Source organism: Mirounga leonina, unplaced genomic scaffold (genome assembly GCF_011800145.1).
Source record: "Mirounga leonina isolate KUSES-001 unplaced genomic scaffold, KU_Mleo_1.0 Mir_418, whole genome shotgun sequence".
In the NCBI taxonomy this organism is placed as follows: Eukaryota; Metazoa; Chordata; class Mammalia; order Carnivora; family Phocidae; genus Mirounga; species Mirounga leonina.
Genome location: NW_023270739.1, coordinates 1,915,316 through 1,931,280, shown reverse-complemented (window position 1 = coordinate 1,931,280; position 15,965 = coordinate 1,915,316). Strand labels below are relative to the sequence as shown.

Sequence of the window (15,965 nt, the reverse complement as noted above, 5' to 3'; positions counted from 1 at the left end):
TGGGCATTTGTCAAGCTGAGTTGAACAGGGCTGTGTTTTTGTCTTCTGCATGATAGATGGGGCAATTATTCGATCAATAAGCTGATTTAAGTGTATCTTATGAATTATTTAAGTCATTCATTATTGAAAAGGTCGCTACCTGCTAGCTATTTAATGATCATTAACTAGCTTGGTGACATCTCCAACAAGGTAGCACCATGGTTAACTGGGCACCTACCAGGTGCCAGATATTTCATTTAACCCTTCGAGGACCCTGGCAGGGGACCATGCTTACTCTCCACTGCTTCCTAAGGACGGGAAGGTCAGCAGGGCTGAGGTAACTTGCCTGCACACAGAGCTGGTAAATGGCAGAGCTGGGACTCGCACCCAGGTCGGGTTTACTGCTCACAGACTTGACAGTAATCACTGTGCTGAAAATTTGTGCACCTGCTGGCAGGTGGGCTCTGGGACGGATCTCGCAGCCTGGGCTCAGTCTTGGGATGTTCTGGGGTGATGTGCCCCACATCCCATGTGCCCGTGGCTGCAGCTCAGCCTTCACAGGGCATCTGGACCCCACACCCGACCTCTTGCCTGGGGCATCTGTCCTCTGCCTGGTTCCTGTCCCTTGTGCGGTCCTCCCTCACAGTGGGTTCCTGCCCCAAAATGTACAGCCCTCCTCCCTCCGTCCAAGTCTGTACTGCCCAGGGACGGTCGGTCCTACCCCACCTCCCACTGGCCTGGGACTGGGCAGAAATGAGAGTCACAGTAGAGAAAGTCAGGTTTGAACATGCAGCCAGGCTACTAGGCTAACCCCCTGGTAACCCACTTCCCTCACTGCCTCCCTTCGCTTCCCCTGAGCCGTCATGAAGCAGCCTGCCTGCATTGCCTCAGACATTCTTAAGAGACTCAGTGCATGTGAACATAAGGAACCAACCCAGTAATATGCTTATTTCCTAACTTCATGCTGAAAAAGCTTATCCCCAGCCTCCAAAAACCCATTTGCTTCATTTGACCATGAAAACTTGGAAAGCCATCCAATTTCCCCTTTTGCCTTGGCAGCCAGGAAACTCGCAACTCCATTAACTGCTCAGTGGCAATCACTCCCGCACCAGTCTCTAAGTGCAATGAACTGGCAAGCCGGGCTCCCAAGCTCCGTTTCCACCTCGCGTTTGACTCTGGCCCAGGCGCATGCTATCATGGGCTACTTCAAATCCTTCTTGGCAAATAAGATAAGCAAACAATCAGGTAATCAAGGAGCCAAACACAGCAGCAATAACGACCCGATTATCTTCCAGGCTTGGCAAAGACAAGTGATCCACCATGGCGGCCTTGATCGCAAGCACTCACCAGGCAGATGAACTCTGGAAGGTCATCAGTGGTGGGCTGTGAGCATCTCCCTGAAGCGTGTGCACGGCCTGGGGGGCTTGCGGCAGCAGGCCTGGGGGAGGCTGGGGCTGTGGGGCGGGCTGCCCTGGCGGGGGGGGCCGGGCAGCGTTGCCCCACCGCCGGGGGTCCTGTTTCATCCATCGTCCGTGGATGCCCCACCGCGCCAGGTAAACCTTGCAAATGTCGTAGTTCATTGCCGAGTAATACAAAAGATCCAGGACCAGCAGCATCAACACGAAAAAGCCATAGATCCACACTCCCAGCAGGGCGGTGTAATTGCTGGGGGAAGAGAGAGACAGACGCTGAGGGGAAAGAGCACAGCAACCTCCATCGACAGAGTTAATCCATGGGGCTACTTCGGGGTCCCACAGCAACCTCCCTGGGGGGGCAGGGAGACCAGGCTCCCCATCCTCACACCCACCCTCTACTTCCTTCCCTCCACCTGCCCGATCACCTCCTCCTAGATCCTTGGAATCCACTCCCCTGCACCCTGGTCCCCTGGAGCATCTCCCCCCCGAGGAGCCTAGCGTGGGCAGGGATCCCAGTGGGCCCCCCTTCATTAGGGCTTTGGAAGGACCTTCACCCTCATGTCTCTCCCAGCGTGGGAGCCGCTCCTGGACCCCCAGCTGGCTCCTGTGGGTGCCCCCCGCCTGCCTGCCCCCTGGTTCCTTATGCTGTTCCTCCCTCCTGGGATGCTCTCCTACATCCCTTACTGCGTCCTCTGCCCCTTGTCCCCCACAGCTCCTCCCTACCTTACTGGACCCAGGGCAAACGCAGGAAGTCTTAGGACAAACCAACCCAACTTCCTGAGCCATAAACCTCTGGCCCTCAGCATCCACATTGGGCCACCTCACACCCCCATGTGCTGCCGGGAACTCAGCTGATGCCACCCTTCCCCTGGGGCCGCCTCCCCTTCAGCCTGCTCCCTCTTGCCCTTTCTCGGAAGTCCAGGAAGCAGAGGTGGGCTCAGTCTCCCTCCCCACACCCTACAGGGTAGTCACTGGTCCCGGCTGCTCCACCAGCCCCTACCTCCACTGTCCCCTCCCTCTGCCCCCTCCCCCCTCGTGGTTGGGGCTCTCAGGTCCCCTGACATGGTTTCTCCTGTTCATCCACCCAGCATTTCCTCGCTGAGGACTGCTGCATCCTCTAGAAGTAGAAGTGAGGGTGAGTTCTAGGCTGCTGGGGCTCACGGCTCCTTTGTGAAGCCTGGCTCCCCGCCACCCCATCCCTTCACTAAGAACCATGCCCCACTCGCTCGGACACCGGGCCTTTGCACAGCCTGTGCCTTCTGCCTGGGCAGCTTTTTCCCTTTCCCTGCCTCCTCCCTTCCCTGCCTGGCTCCCACCTGCCCCTCTCAAACACTGCTTCCCCCAGGAAGCCTTCTAGACGCACTGCCCCGCCTGCATGGCTGGGCCGGGCCCCTCCTCTGGCCCAGAGTCCTGAGTGCCTGTCAAACCGAGCTCCCACCACCCAGGACTGGGCTGTCTGGGTCCTTCCATCCCCTTCTCCCAGGCCAGGGTCTGAGTGTCCCCTGGGTGGCCAGGGAGGGCTGTTTCCTGGGCTGGTCAGTGCAGCTGGGATGGTTGTGGTCCGAACAGTGCCCGCCAGGGACAGCAGCTGTTCAAAGGGACTGATTTATTAATTACTCCGACACAGCCTCCATCTGCTCCCTGCCGCTGGCATCTGCGCAGGCGGGTGTGCTCAGGAGGGTGTGCTCAGGTGAGTGTGTGCAGGTGGGTGTGCACAGGCGGGTGTGTGCAGGTGGGTGTGCTCAGGCAGGTGTGCTCAGGTGAGTATGCACAGGAGGGTGTGCTCAGAGGGTGTGTGCAGGCGGGTATCCTCAGGTGGGTGTGCGCAGGCAGGTGTGCTCAGGAGGGTGTGCGCAGGCGGGTGTGCTCAGGTGGGTGTGTGCAGGCGAGTGTCCTCAGGCGGGTGTGTGCAGGTGGGTGTGCGCAGGCGGGTGTCTTCAGGTGGGTGTCCTCAGGTGGGTGTGAACAGGGGGGTGTCCTCAGGTGGGTGTGCACAGGTGGGTGTCCTCAGGTGGGTGTGCTCAGGTGGGTGTGCGCAGGAGGGTGTGTGCGTGGGCGTGTGTGCTCGGGCAGGTGTGCATGGCCGTGTGTGCTCAGGCGGGTGTGCTCTGGCGGGTGTGCGCGGGCGTGTGTGCTCGGGCAGGTGTGCGCAGGCGTGCGTGCGCAGGTGGGTGTGTGCAGGCGGGCGGCAGAGAGGAGGCACACTGCCGAGAGCCAGCGTCCAGCCTCGCTGCCCCTGCTCATGAGGAGGGACCCCCCCCCCGGACCAGCTTCTGCCCAGACAGGGCCCCTTGGTGTCCTGGGGCCCCACGGCAGATCCCTCTAGACCTGCCTGAGGCTGGAGAGCACAGGCCCAGAGCCAGGGGGCCTGGTCCAGGTTCCCGCTTGGCCCAGCTTTGCTGTGTGGCCTGGGAGAGCCCCAACGTGTCTCTGGGCCTACGGGAGATGACTGAGTTCATCTCAGTCTCAGTTCTCCCCTTCCCAGCCTTGGCCTCAGCAGTGAGGCAGGGGCTCTTGCCCTCTGACCCCCGAGCCTGGGGCCAGGGCTGCTCACTTTTGCTCACATGTGCGCTTTTTCTGGAACGCCATCCGTCCCTACTTAGCCAAACACCCCCGCGCCCCTGAAGACTTGGCTTGGGTGCTTGGAGGCCCCTCAAGTGGGCGGTCTCTGGGTATCCAAGCACTTGGCATGGAGCAGGCACTGGTAAGGGCTCAGGGCTCAGGATCTGCTTGAGGGGCAAGATGCAATTCCGTATCTGGGCCACCGCTTTTCCCTTGTGGGGTCCTACCTCCAGCCACCACCTCCATGAGGCCTGCAGCAGTCTCGGGGGCTTGTTCACGCTAAGGTGTGAATGACTGACAGCCAGGCCCCAAGCTGCCTCACTGCCAGGGGAGGCTAGCTTTGCGTGGCTACATCGGGGTGTGGAATTTCTGTCGGGGAACAGGGGCTGGCAGCCCGGCCTGGCTGGTGGAGGCACGAGTCCTGGGGTGGACGCCCATGTGGCCAGAGGAGGCGGGCCTGGCTCCAGTCTCCGGCCCTCCTGCTTTCCCCAGCACCCTCTCTCCAGGCTCCCGGAGCCCCCACAGCATTGCTGCAAGCATCAGGCCTCTTCCTGGTGGTTCCCATGGCAGCAGCTTCAGGGCTGAGGGAGGGGAGCGGGAAGGGGGAGGCAGGGCAGCTGTGTGCAGATGCTGCCCCGCAGAGAGGGGGACCGTGACGCCAGCCGGGGGTGGTGGCCAGGCCGCAGCTGGGCCTGGAGCCAGCAGGACTGAGAAATACCCAGAGTAAGGAGAGCGGCAGGCAGTGCATGTCGGTAGCCCGTTTGGCACCCAGAGCAGACACAGAAGGAAACGTCGCTGCTGTCACCACCGGCCCCGTGTTATAGATGGGAAACTGAGGCCCGGAGAAGTTAAGAGACTCATCTGGGATCTCCTAGCCATTAGGTGAAGAGCTAGGGTCTGAACTCAGAAGCCTCACTCCTGCCCCCTCAGAGCAGACGAGTCACCTCCAGGCCTTGGTCGACGTGGCTCCTCTGCCTGGAGCTCACTCCCTACCTCCTGTGCACCCACGTCTCAGCTCAGCTATCACCTCCTCCGGGAAGCCTTCCTTGATGTCCTCTGTTAGATCGAACTCCGCCCTCGGGCTCCCAAAGTCACTGGGTTTCCCAGAACACACAGTGTTGTCCTGGCTATTTTGTAGGACGGTTGGCTCCTCGAGCTCAGAGCTCCCTGAGGCTGGGGCCGGGGTCCCACGTATCTTTGCATGCCCGACACTCAGTGCAGAGTGGCTGCTCATGTCACTGAAGCTGACGTGCATGGAATGCCGTGGTGAGCTGGTGACGATGGTGGCCTTGATGTATTAGCTTCCTCACTAGATTTTACCTCCTCTCTACATATGCACTAACAGTGAAGAGCACTACTCGCAAAGAGAACACGCCGGCACCCTGTGCTTCTCAGTCCCCACAACGATACCGGCAGGGAGCGGACGGGCCAGCCTGCCCCCTGCACAAATGGGGAAATGAGGGCCAGGGAGGCCAAGTCACTGGCCTGCTGGGAAGTGGCCACACTGGGATTTGGACCCAGATCACCTAACCCCAGAGTGTGCTGAATCTTGGGAAAACCCCAAGGTCACGCCTGGATGTCCAGGGAGAGATTTCCCGCAACTGCGTGGCGTGCCCACTTGTCCCGGTTCAGCCCGTACCAGGACCTGAGGACCTGAGGACGGAGTCCAGTCCCCACCCCCCCAGAACATCCCGCATCTCAGCGTGTCACTGGCTTTGCGTGCGTGCATGTGTGGGCGTTGCTGGGCCCGCGGGCCTCTGCAGCCGCCTGTTCCAACTGGCATTCGGGGGGGATGCGGAGTGGTGGCCCGTTCCCCCTGCTCTCCCCACTCAGAGAAAGCAGGGGCGCACCTGCAGGAGACCCCACGTTCACCGACTCCCACTTCCCTGCAAGGGAGCCCACACGGGAGGCGGCAGCTGGCTGGAGAGCCCAGGCCACATCCCCAGGCAGCTCTCCTGCCTTTCTCGGCCTGCCCTCCCCGTGGTTGGCCGGCTGGAAGCATTCCGGGTTTTTAAATTTAATTTAAAAAATGTGATCTGGAAATTAATTCCATCCAGATGCAGGGGTTTTTGTTGTATGTATGCATATGTTTTGTAAAGGGCAAAAGATAAAACAGAGGCTGTTTTATGGGGCAAGATGGGAAGCCAGCCAAAGCCACAGATAGCAAATTTTCAGTGTGTATCGGGATATTTACGGATTCGAATTGTTCCGGTGTCTCCCAAGCGATAAACAAAAAACTCGGCTGGAGGAGTCTCCTCGAATACCTACTGGTTACAGGAGCAGGTACGTCAGCAGGAGAGGGTGATGTGGACAGGAGGGAGTTCCCGCTGCGGACGGAGGAGGTGAGCTGCTGAGGCCGTCAGGCCAGAGAGGAACACGGGCTGCGCTGGCTGGGAGGGGGCCACGGACCCTCGGCCGACCTCACCTACGCTATCTGAGCCCTGAGCCCACTCACAGGGTGGCCTGTGGGTTGGTGTGACAAGCTGGTGACCCTGGTGGCGACATTCTGGGCCCGAGACGTCAGGGCTGCGTGAATTCAAAGCCCAGCTCTGCACCTTTCCCGCCCCCGAGCTTTACTTTCCTCATCTGTAAAACAGAGCTAACAATGGCCCGACTTGGTGGTGTTATTTATGGGCCTTAATGAGATAGCACGGGGCTGAGAGGGGGAAGGATGTGGTGAGTGCCGGCTCCTATGAGTCAGGCGCACAGGAATGCTCAGTCCATCTGGGCCCTGAGAGGCCAGGCGACATGCCTGAGGCCACACGGCAGGACCCAGCCTATCCCAGGTAGTGGAGGAGCATGGGCTCTGGGCCAGTGAAGCAGAGCCCGTGACTATCAAAATACTCACCATCCCTCCCTGTGTCGGTCCCCGCACCTCTTCCCACCCTGCTGGTAACAGACTTGGCCAAGTGATGCGCTTTGGCCAATAGAGTATGAGCAGAAGTATTGTGGCTGCTTCTGAGCAGAAGTCCAAGAGCCACCTCGTGGTTTCACCCATGTCCTTTTCCCTCTGCCACGGGGATATCCTGCCCCAGATGGGATGCGCTTCATGGGCCTGGGTCACAGAAGGCTCCATGCACAGAGCCACAGGTGACCCCAGAAGGACACGGAGTGTGAGCCCAAAATCAGCCTTTGAGTCTCGAGCAGTGGGGACTGACGCACCTGTCCCCAGCCCTGCTCTGCCCCCTGCGTGCTGTGTGACTACAGGCAACTTTCCACCCTCTCTGAGCCTCAGGCCTGGTGTAAGGGGGCCAGGGGACCTTCTCCATAGATAACACCTCTCCGTGGATCAAAGGGGCTAGTGAGGCCCCTCACACTACAGTAAGTGCTCACCAATGTTCATTTGTCTCCCTCCCCCTGGCTTGGCAGAGTGTATTAGATCAAGAAACATTGTGATTCTAGATCCTCTTCAGTCTTCAGAAGACTGCCAGTGTGTAGGCAGGTTTTGTGTGTAACAGGCCTGATGGGGTTGAACAATGGACAAGAACATCCAGAAGCTTCTGACCACACTCAGGGACTGCACTCAGAACCTGAAGCATCTGGATGGGGCTATAAAGCCTGCAGAACAGGGCCCGGGGCTCTCGGGTCCTCAGGCACTGGGGAAAGGAAAGTTTTAGGGGACAGAGGTTTCACCTGAGGCCAAGGGAAGAACGCTCATTCATCCACTCCGTCCTGGGAGGACCTTTCTGCCTTCCTAGAATCCCTCTCCCATTCTCGCCCTCTCGCAGCCCACCTGCCCGGCGGAGGAACGCCCACTCACCGCACACGACTCCGCCCCAGGACACCACTGTCCCCAGGGAGAGCTGACCACGGGCCCTGCTGGTTCAGGGCTCTGGGTCTGGGTCACCCGGCAAGGGACGGTGTGCAATACCCTCTCCCGAACACCCAGGGCCTCTGCCCGCATGGCAGGACGTGGCACCTTGCCGCGGCCGCGGGCCTGGCGAGGCTGCTTCCTTCGCTCTGCCTGCCTTTTCTGCCAGGCAGCGAGAACCAAAACAAACCATTCTGTTCCTCCAGAAAAATACAAATAAATAAGTCATCAGAAGCGCTCTTCTTTTCCCTGTCACCAGCCCTGCCCCCTCGCTGATTCACTGGCAGGGTGGGGGAGGTGGGCGGGTGCCAGGCGCCATGGCCGCCAACGGACCCTGTGCATCTTCAGGAAGCCCGGGAAGGGGCATTGCTGTCCCGGGCCGTCTAGACGGGCTGGGCTCACATGGGTCCCCAGCCCCTGCGCCCCTCCCCATGCTTCCCCTTGCACTTCATACTCAGGCCGCAGGGAAACCTTCCTGGAAATGCTCATTCTTCTGGACCACATGGCTCCCAACTTCTGGATGCAGGGGAACCCGGCACCATGCCTCCCTGCATGAAACGCAAGGACGATGGGTGTGGTACAGCCTGGGTGAGGAGCAGAGCCCGATTATTCTGGGGTAGGCACAGCGCCTCTCTGGGCCTCTGTCCACATCTGTGGGAAGGGAGGTGGGGAATAACAAGGAGGAATCCCTCCAGAGCAGTGGATCCCAAGCAGGGCAATCCTGCACCCCACAGCTGGCAACATCAGGAGACATGGCTGGTTGTCACAGCCAGCTGGAGGGGTGGGGTTGCTCCCAGTGTCTCGTGGGTGGTGGCGAGAGAGGTTGCTACACACAGGGCAGCCCCCCCACCCCCTGCCCAGGAAGAGATCCAGCCCCAGGTGTCAGTGGTGCTATGGTGGGGATCCCCACTCTAGGGCCTCCCCACTCGGATCTGCCTCCATTGGTGGAGGCCCCAGATTTATTAAAGCAGCCTCCAGACCCGGCGGGGCTCCTGGCTCCCCCACTGACGGGCTGCCTCCATTGGGCAAGTTACACAACCTCCCCGTGCCTCACCTTCCCCGCACGTGACGTGGGCTCAGGATGGGCCGTCAGGTGCCCTCAGTGACATGGCAAGGACGGAGCTGAGCACCAAGCTGGCCCCGTGCCATGCACTCCGTAAGTGCTTTCTGAGATTAAAGAATCAGAACTAAGCTAAACCTCTTTAATATTTCCATTCCTCCCCAGGGGAATGGCTTTATTGTATGGCTGAACCCTTCCTCACAGCAACGAGACCCCGCGGTGCTGAAATGATGGAGTATTCTGTGTGAGATCCTGTGGAAATGTGCAGATTATAGAAACCTGTGGGTTTCAAAACGAGGATCCCAGACACTAGTCACCAGAGCCTTGGAGAAGTCTGCTTGCCTTGCCAAGCCTGTCTTCCGTCTGGCTTTTGGCCGGCAAGGACAGCACTCCGGGGTCCTAACCTCAGTGTTGGCACCAGTCCCCACACTCAGGGAGTCAGTCTATGGTCTTACAGAAGGCTTGGGTCAGATTCCAGGCCTGATTCCAGCCCTTGTGATGGACAGGACTTGCTGAACGACTTCACACACAGAATTATTCTAAGGCCTGAGCAGATGGCAAGATATTCAGGGGAAGCACCCATGCATTTGAGGAAGGAAGGCTGGGGAGTCGGCCTTGGTGGGAGGAGGGAGATTTGGATGATATTCAAGGAGTCTGCATCTCCTGCCTGACCAAAGGGAAGGGAGATTTCCCCTGAGGGAGCACGGCACAGTGGCAAAGTGTTCAAGCCCCAACATCAGACAGACAGATTGGGGCTCAGACCCCCCAGTGGTGCCACCACTCCCTTCCATAGTCACTCAACAAACCCTCCTTCCAAGTGGACTTTTCCTTGCCATGAAAAAAATAGAGCCACCCAAGAGTCAGCCTCGGGCTTATTGGGAAAATATCTGAAGCAGCCCAATTAATATCAGGAAGAAGAGAAGAGCGCTTGATAATTCCAAAGATGGTTTTAGAGGTACTAGCCAACATGACTGGACAAGAAAAAGAAATGGGGCACAAAAACTGGAAAGCAAATAAAGTTATCATTGTTTGCAAATAGCATAATGGGAAACTTAAGAGATTATCAACAGAAAAAGTATAACAAAGATAAGAAATTTCAGTAAGGTGGCTGGGTATAAAATTCATATATAGAAACTGTTAAGTTTTGTCATCTAAATGAGAGTCAGTTGAAAGATGTAATGGGAGAAAAGACCCTATTTATAATAGCAGCGTACAAAGCAATAAGTAGGAACAATTGCAAAGATATGCATACAATATCTATGAAGATAATTCTAAAACACTATGAAAGAAAATTTGAACAAGTGGAAAGACAAACAGATCTTCCTCAACTTGTGATGTGGCTATGTCCCAATAAGCCGATTGTAAGTTAAAAATATCATAAGTACACACTGCATTTACTACACCCAACCCACCAAACATCACAGTGTAGCCCAGCTGACCTTAAACGTGCTCAGAACACTCACATTAGCCTACACTGGGGCAAAATCATCTACCACAAAGCCTATTTGATTATCAAGTTGTGGACTATGTCATGTAATTTATTAAATACTGTACTGAAAGTGAAAACCGGAATGGTTGTATGGGGACAGAAAGCTTGCAAGTATGTTGGGTGTCGAGCCTCATGATTGCCTGGCTGACTGGGAGCTTCAGCTCACAACCACTGCCCAGCATTACAAACAAGGTTTTGGGTTTTTTTTGATAATTGTACTGTATTCTGCTAGCGTGGGATGAGATCAAATTTCAAAGTATGGATTCTACTGAATGCATGCCACTTTCTTACCATCGTAAAGTTGAAAATTCATAAGTTGAATCCTCATAAGTCAGGGATTATCTGTACTGTGTTCTTGGATTCAGTACCATGAAAAGTCCATTCTCTTTGAATTAATCTATGAATTCAACACAATCTCAGTAAAAAATACTAAGTGGATTCTTGGAGGGGCAAGACTACACAAGCTACTTCTAAAGTTTGTATAACAAAAGAGCTGAGGGAATAGATTAAGAAGGCATTAAAACATATCAAAAAGCCGCAGGAGGTAACACAGTGAGATACTAGTGTATGGATAGACAATGAAAGCCATGAAAATGTATCACGATCTATCTAGATACTCAAATCTAGTATATTATAATATATAAGTTTGCAGTTTACATCAGTGGGGGAAAGATGGACAATTCAGTGAATGGTATTGGGACAACTGGCTACCCATTTGGAAAAAAAATAATAAAGTTGGATTCCTACCTCAAAACTTACATCCAAATAAATTCCTAACAGATCAAAGATTTGAAGGTGAAAAATTAAAACATAAAAAAAGTAAAGGAAAACATGAGTGGGTTTTTAATGACCTCTGAGTTGGGAAAACCTTTCTCAGTCTGATACAAAACCCAGAAGATATAAAAGAAAAGAAATGGATCCAATTTGATTATATAAAAACTAAAAATTAAGCATGAGATAAAAGCATCACAAATTTAAAGACACATTGAGAAAATATTTGCAACTCATTGTATTTCTTTCATATATAAAGAGTCCCTATAAATAAATAAGAAAAAAGCCAACAATTCAATGGGAAAATGGCAAAGGACATAAACAGCTGGCTCTCAGTAAAAGAAATACAAGTGGCTCTCAAACATGTGGAAAGATGCTTAGTTTCTTCCACTCATGATGAGAGAAATGCATGTTGTTCAATCCTGCTTGCCTTCCCTTAGCATATCCCCACTGCTTTTCTGCAGGGTTAATTTCTCTTTCTTTACACTCTTGGTCCCTTCCATTAGAGCCTTGGTCTCTTATGTTTTAATCACGTTAAAGAAAGAGGCTGCCTGGGATTAATCTCTGGGTCAGAACCGCCAATCAATATCTGTTGCACGAATAAATAACGGAGGAAAGAATGTGGATTCCTGGTCCATGCACCTTCCATTCCCCATCCTCGACTTCACTTAACTTCTGTAGCAGCCCGGGGAGGTGGGTATTGTGCCCATTTCTCAGAAGACAAGGCTAAAGTCAGAGGACAGACAGGCCAGAAAACCTGTCACCTGAAGACTTCCCCAGAATCCTTCCAGGCCCACCTGTCCTGCTCTGGTTACCCGGCAGCTGCCCCAAGGGATGGGGTGACTGAGTGGCCCCCTGCCGCCACGGGGGCCCCAGCACGGTACTCACTTGTGCATGTAGCCCTCGGAGCCGGCCGTGAGGTTCGCCTGCATCACCGCCTGGAACTCTGTCTCGTTGCAGCAGTATTTGAAAACCGTGTTGTTATGGTGACAGCAGAGAATGAAGGTTTTGTTGTCCGAGAGCCGGGGGCAGTGGAAGCCAAAGTGATAGCGGCCTTTGTGGTCCGTATACGGCTCACAGACCCGGAAATGCGCGGACAAGACTGGAAAACAGAGTCCCGGGCTCAGTGAGGGGCTTCCCCAAGCCCGCTGCCCCGGGAGTCCACGAGCGCCGGGACAGGGAGCGCGGTCAGTCTGTTCTACGGTGCTGCTAGCCTCTTCCCTCCCCAGGAAGGCTTTGTGGTCCAGGAAGCTGGCTCCAGGCTGATGTCACGCCCCAGACTTCCCTCGACACCAGCCCTGCTTCCATGTGTCCCCTAGACGGGGGGCTCCTTGCAGGCAGGGCTGCATCTTAAGCCTCATGGGGATCCCCTCCAGGGGCTCTGCACACAGCAGGCACTCAACTAGGACACAACATTAACTGAGCGCCCTATGCACGTCATACACTACATCCCATTTAACCCACTTGGCCAGCCTCGCAGCGGGTCTGGGATCCCACTGAGGCTCCGTGATCTGAGCTGGTAAGAGGTAGTGGAGGGAATCAACTCAAGCCTGCCTGGGTCTGACATCCAGCCCTCTCCACTCCTGTCACCGGCTTTAATAACCTCTGCTACTGTGTGGACTGGGGGTGGCCCGCCCCCAAGCCCAGGACACCTGGCTGGAGAGCAGCATGGGCACAGGAACCGGGTCCCCCTCTTGAAGGAAGCAGCATCTCCTCGGTACCACGGTTTCCACTAAGCCAGTGCCCTAGCCCCAGAGGTCCCCAGGGGCCTGGCTTGGCCACCCTCATCTCCGGGTCACAAGGCTGCCCTGGCTTTGGGCCCTCCCTCCCCTGGCTCAAGGAGGGAGGCCCCTATTCAGCCACAGAGGCTGCTGCAAACCCAGGACAGTATTTACCAGTCGTGCGATGGTGATAAATAGGAGCGAAAGCCTAAGCAAATGTAACAATGGAAAAAAACCTGGAGCCCTCTGTCTCTGGCTTAATTAGCATCTTCATAAAAGGGACCGCTGTATCTAATTCGTATCACTGAAAAGGGGCTTCGTTGGCTGAATACATGTCTCTAACCACAAAGGCTCTGGTTTTGCAAAAGCTCCTCAGCTAGTTGAAAGCTCTGCCTCTGCGGAGCGGTAACCAGACAGCAGCCCTCAGGGCTCCCTGTGCGCCCGCCTGGGGCTGCCGGAGGGGAGTCCCTGCTGTGCGGCGCTGGCCGGTGGGCAGACGGGCCTCACGAGCTGGAGTGCTGAGGCTGGCTTGGGTGGCCTCCTGAAATCCTGTGCCCAAAGTACAGCACCCTATTTCATGGGGATAGACGTGAGCACTTTGGGAAGAGGGCCCCAGAGTTTCAGGGTTCAGGGGAGCCCTCCAGGCCCCCTTGCTCGGCCTTGACCTCGGGAAACAGAAGACCCTCCTGTGGAGACACAGGGGCTCTAAGGATGCCCCATCCTTGGCGGGGCATGCCCCATCTCATTTGATCTCATGTACTCCCATTGTACAGAGGAGAAAACTGAGGCTCAGAGCAGGAGTCTCACAGCGTGGACCTGACCTGCTGCATCTGCATCTTCTGGGGACATGTCACAAAGCAGTTTCTCAGGCCCCTCAGCAGACCTTCTGAATGAGCGACGCTGGCGTGGGAGGCAAGCCCTGCAGGGGAGGCCGATGGGCTGGGGTTTGGGACCCGCCCGCCCAGAGGAAAGACGTGCCGGTGGCTGGATGGGAGGGTTAGAGGCAGGAAGTCCAGTGTCTGTCCAGACAGGTGAGGACGCCCTGCTGCGGGTCAGCTCGCAGGGAGCGACACGCAAGCAGCTAGTTAGAAAGACCAGCTCAGGCCCTGGGGCTGGATCGAGAGGCTAGGACCTGAGGCAGGAACCAGGGAGGGAAGGGACAGAGTGGGGAGGTGGCCTTTGAGCTGGGCTTCAGGGGAGCCCGCTGCTCAGAGCTGGGGTGGGGAGGGAGGCTGGGTAAGGCAGGGGACAGGAGACGTCCCACTGGATCACCTGGCCCCCCCGGGGGGGTCAGTGCCTACTGTGTTGCCATTTGGCAAAGACAAGGAGACCACGGCCGCTTCCCACGAAGAATGAGCTGAAGTTGCCTAAAGCTAGGAGCCGGGACAGCGGGCTCAGAGCCGGGACAGCGGGCTCAGAACCGTGGAGCACGCGGGGTTACCTGGGCTATCACGACCTCTCTGGGCCTCCTTCCCCCCACAGGTGGGAGACCCCTGGCAGCCCGGATGGCTGGGGCTCCGAGGAGAGTTCTGTAAACAGCAAAGCTTCGGCCTTGCTTCGAGCAGGGAGGTATGAGTGAGAGAGTGAATGGATAATACAGGGCTGCGCCTGCTGGCTTCCAGGCTCAGTGTGGTTCTCAGCCCGTGCCTGGGGGCCAAGGGCAGAGGGATGCTCTGTTAGGAGGCCAGCGGGTTCTGAGTCACCAGGAGAACAGGTCCAAGTGGAGAGGGGACACCAAGGAGAGAGCTGCTCTCTTGGGCTCCGAGGGACAACCACAGTGCGCCATCATCTCTCAGCCGCGTGACTGTGGCCTCGGGCAGCTCACGGTCCTTCTTTGAGCCCTGTTTCCTCACTTGTAAAAGGGGTGAGGGCCTCCTCCTCTCTCCCAGGAGGCAGTGAGGGCCAGATGCGCTAATGCATGGGAAAGGAGTCAAGGAGGAACTTGGTAAACAGCGGCCCCCAGACCCTTGGCCTGGCTTTGGCTCTGCTGTCCTGAAGCCCCCAGTCCCCAGGGCCCTTCATGGCCTCCCTCCGAGCCAGGCCCTCAACAAAGGGGCAAGAGGGCATGAGGAGGTCCTGTGCACGGATGCACGAACAAGAGAGACAGGGAGACAGAGACCGAGGGAGACACAGAGCAGGTGCCTTGCTCAGAACAGGGCTTAGCCAGCCGCCGCTGCTGTCGGGAGGTAAGGCAGGCTTCTCCAGGAGGTCAGCTTTAGTTTGGAGTAGCCGAAGGACTTGCTTTATGCCCATCTTTGTAGACAGGAGTGTGAGAGCCCATCTGCTGTATTAGGGGTGCCTAGGAGGTGGTCGGGTGCTGGCCGGTGGATAAGGACCCCAGCCCCTGCACTAGCTGTGTTGCCTCCTGCTAGCCAGTTCTGCTCTAAGACTCGGTTTCCCCATCCATACAATGGGATGACCACGACATTTTGGACTTGACTTTCAGGCGCAGGTAGAGAACTCATGGGAAGGCTTTTCCCAGGCTGGCAGCCACCATTAACTCCACTGCGCCCAGGAGGACATTCAGTGTGGCTCCTGCCATAGGCACGTGGGGCACAGCACACAGTAGGTTCTCACTGAACAGCACCGAACGTCAGCTCCTCACCAGGGGGATGCCGGGGGACTAGGGGCACCCCCCCGCCGGTGCCCGGGACCCCCACTGGGCTAGTGCTGAGCCCGGGAAGGGACCCCTGCACCCCCGCTCCCCGCCCCGCTGGATACCCACGGAGGTTCTACCTGCAGAAATCAGCAACGAGAGGACGGTGAGCACGTTCAAGGACTGCTGGCCACAACTGGTCATCATTTGGCTGGCATCGATCCGTCGGGAGCTGCCTGTTTAACGAGATCCGGCAGAGGCTGGGTGTGGGCTGCCTTGCCTGCGGGTGCAGACACTGGCTTTGCTGCCCACAGCGGGGGACGGGCGGGGAAGCGTGTTTGCTGGGAGCAGGGGCTGGGCCGCCGATGATGGAAACGCTGCCATCCAATTTCCTTTCTGGAATGAATGACCTCCCCCCACCAGTCAACTGTCACCTCCTTTTCCTTTCACGGCAAAATGAGACTTAATCAAAGGAGGACCGATGGCTCAGGTGGTGGAAACAACCGGCGGGCTGAGGCCGGGGGGCCGGCGCCCGGCGTGCGGGGCCCAGAGCGGCCACTT

The 15,965-nt window shown here is 56.7% G+C and overlaps 1 protein-coding gene across 1 annotated transcript in view; it reads right to left on the bottom strand.

Moving 5' to 3' along the window:
* The window catches only part of SHISAL1 (shisa like 1), a 44,047-nt gene extending 28,413 nt beyond the window's left edge, over positions 1–15,634 (bottom strand). Inside the window, exons 1-3 of the mRNA XM_034987330.1 lie at positions 15,545–15,634; positions 11,976–12,189; positions 1,327–1,644 (exon numbers count right to left, since the gene is read on the bottom strand). Of these exons, the coding sequence (XP_034843221.1) occupies positions 1,327–1,644; positions 11,976–12,189; positions 15,545–15,611 (599 nt within the window). The 5' untranslated portion in view covers positions 15,612–15,634. The remainder of the gene's footprint in view (positions 1–1,326; positions 1,645–11,975; positions 12,190–15,544) is intronic.
* Between the last annotated feature and the right edge of the window lie 331 nt (positions 15,635–15,965).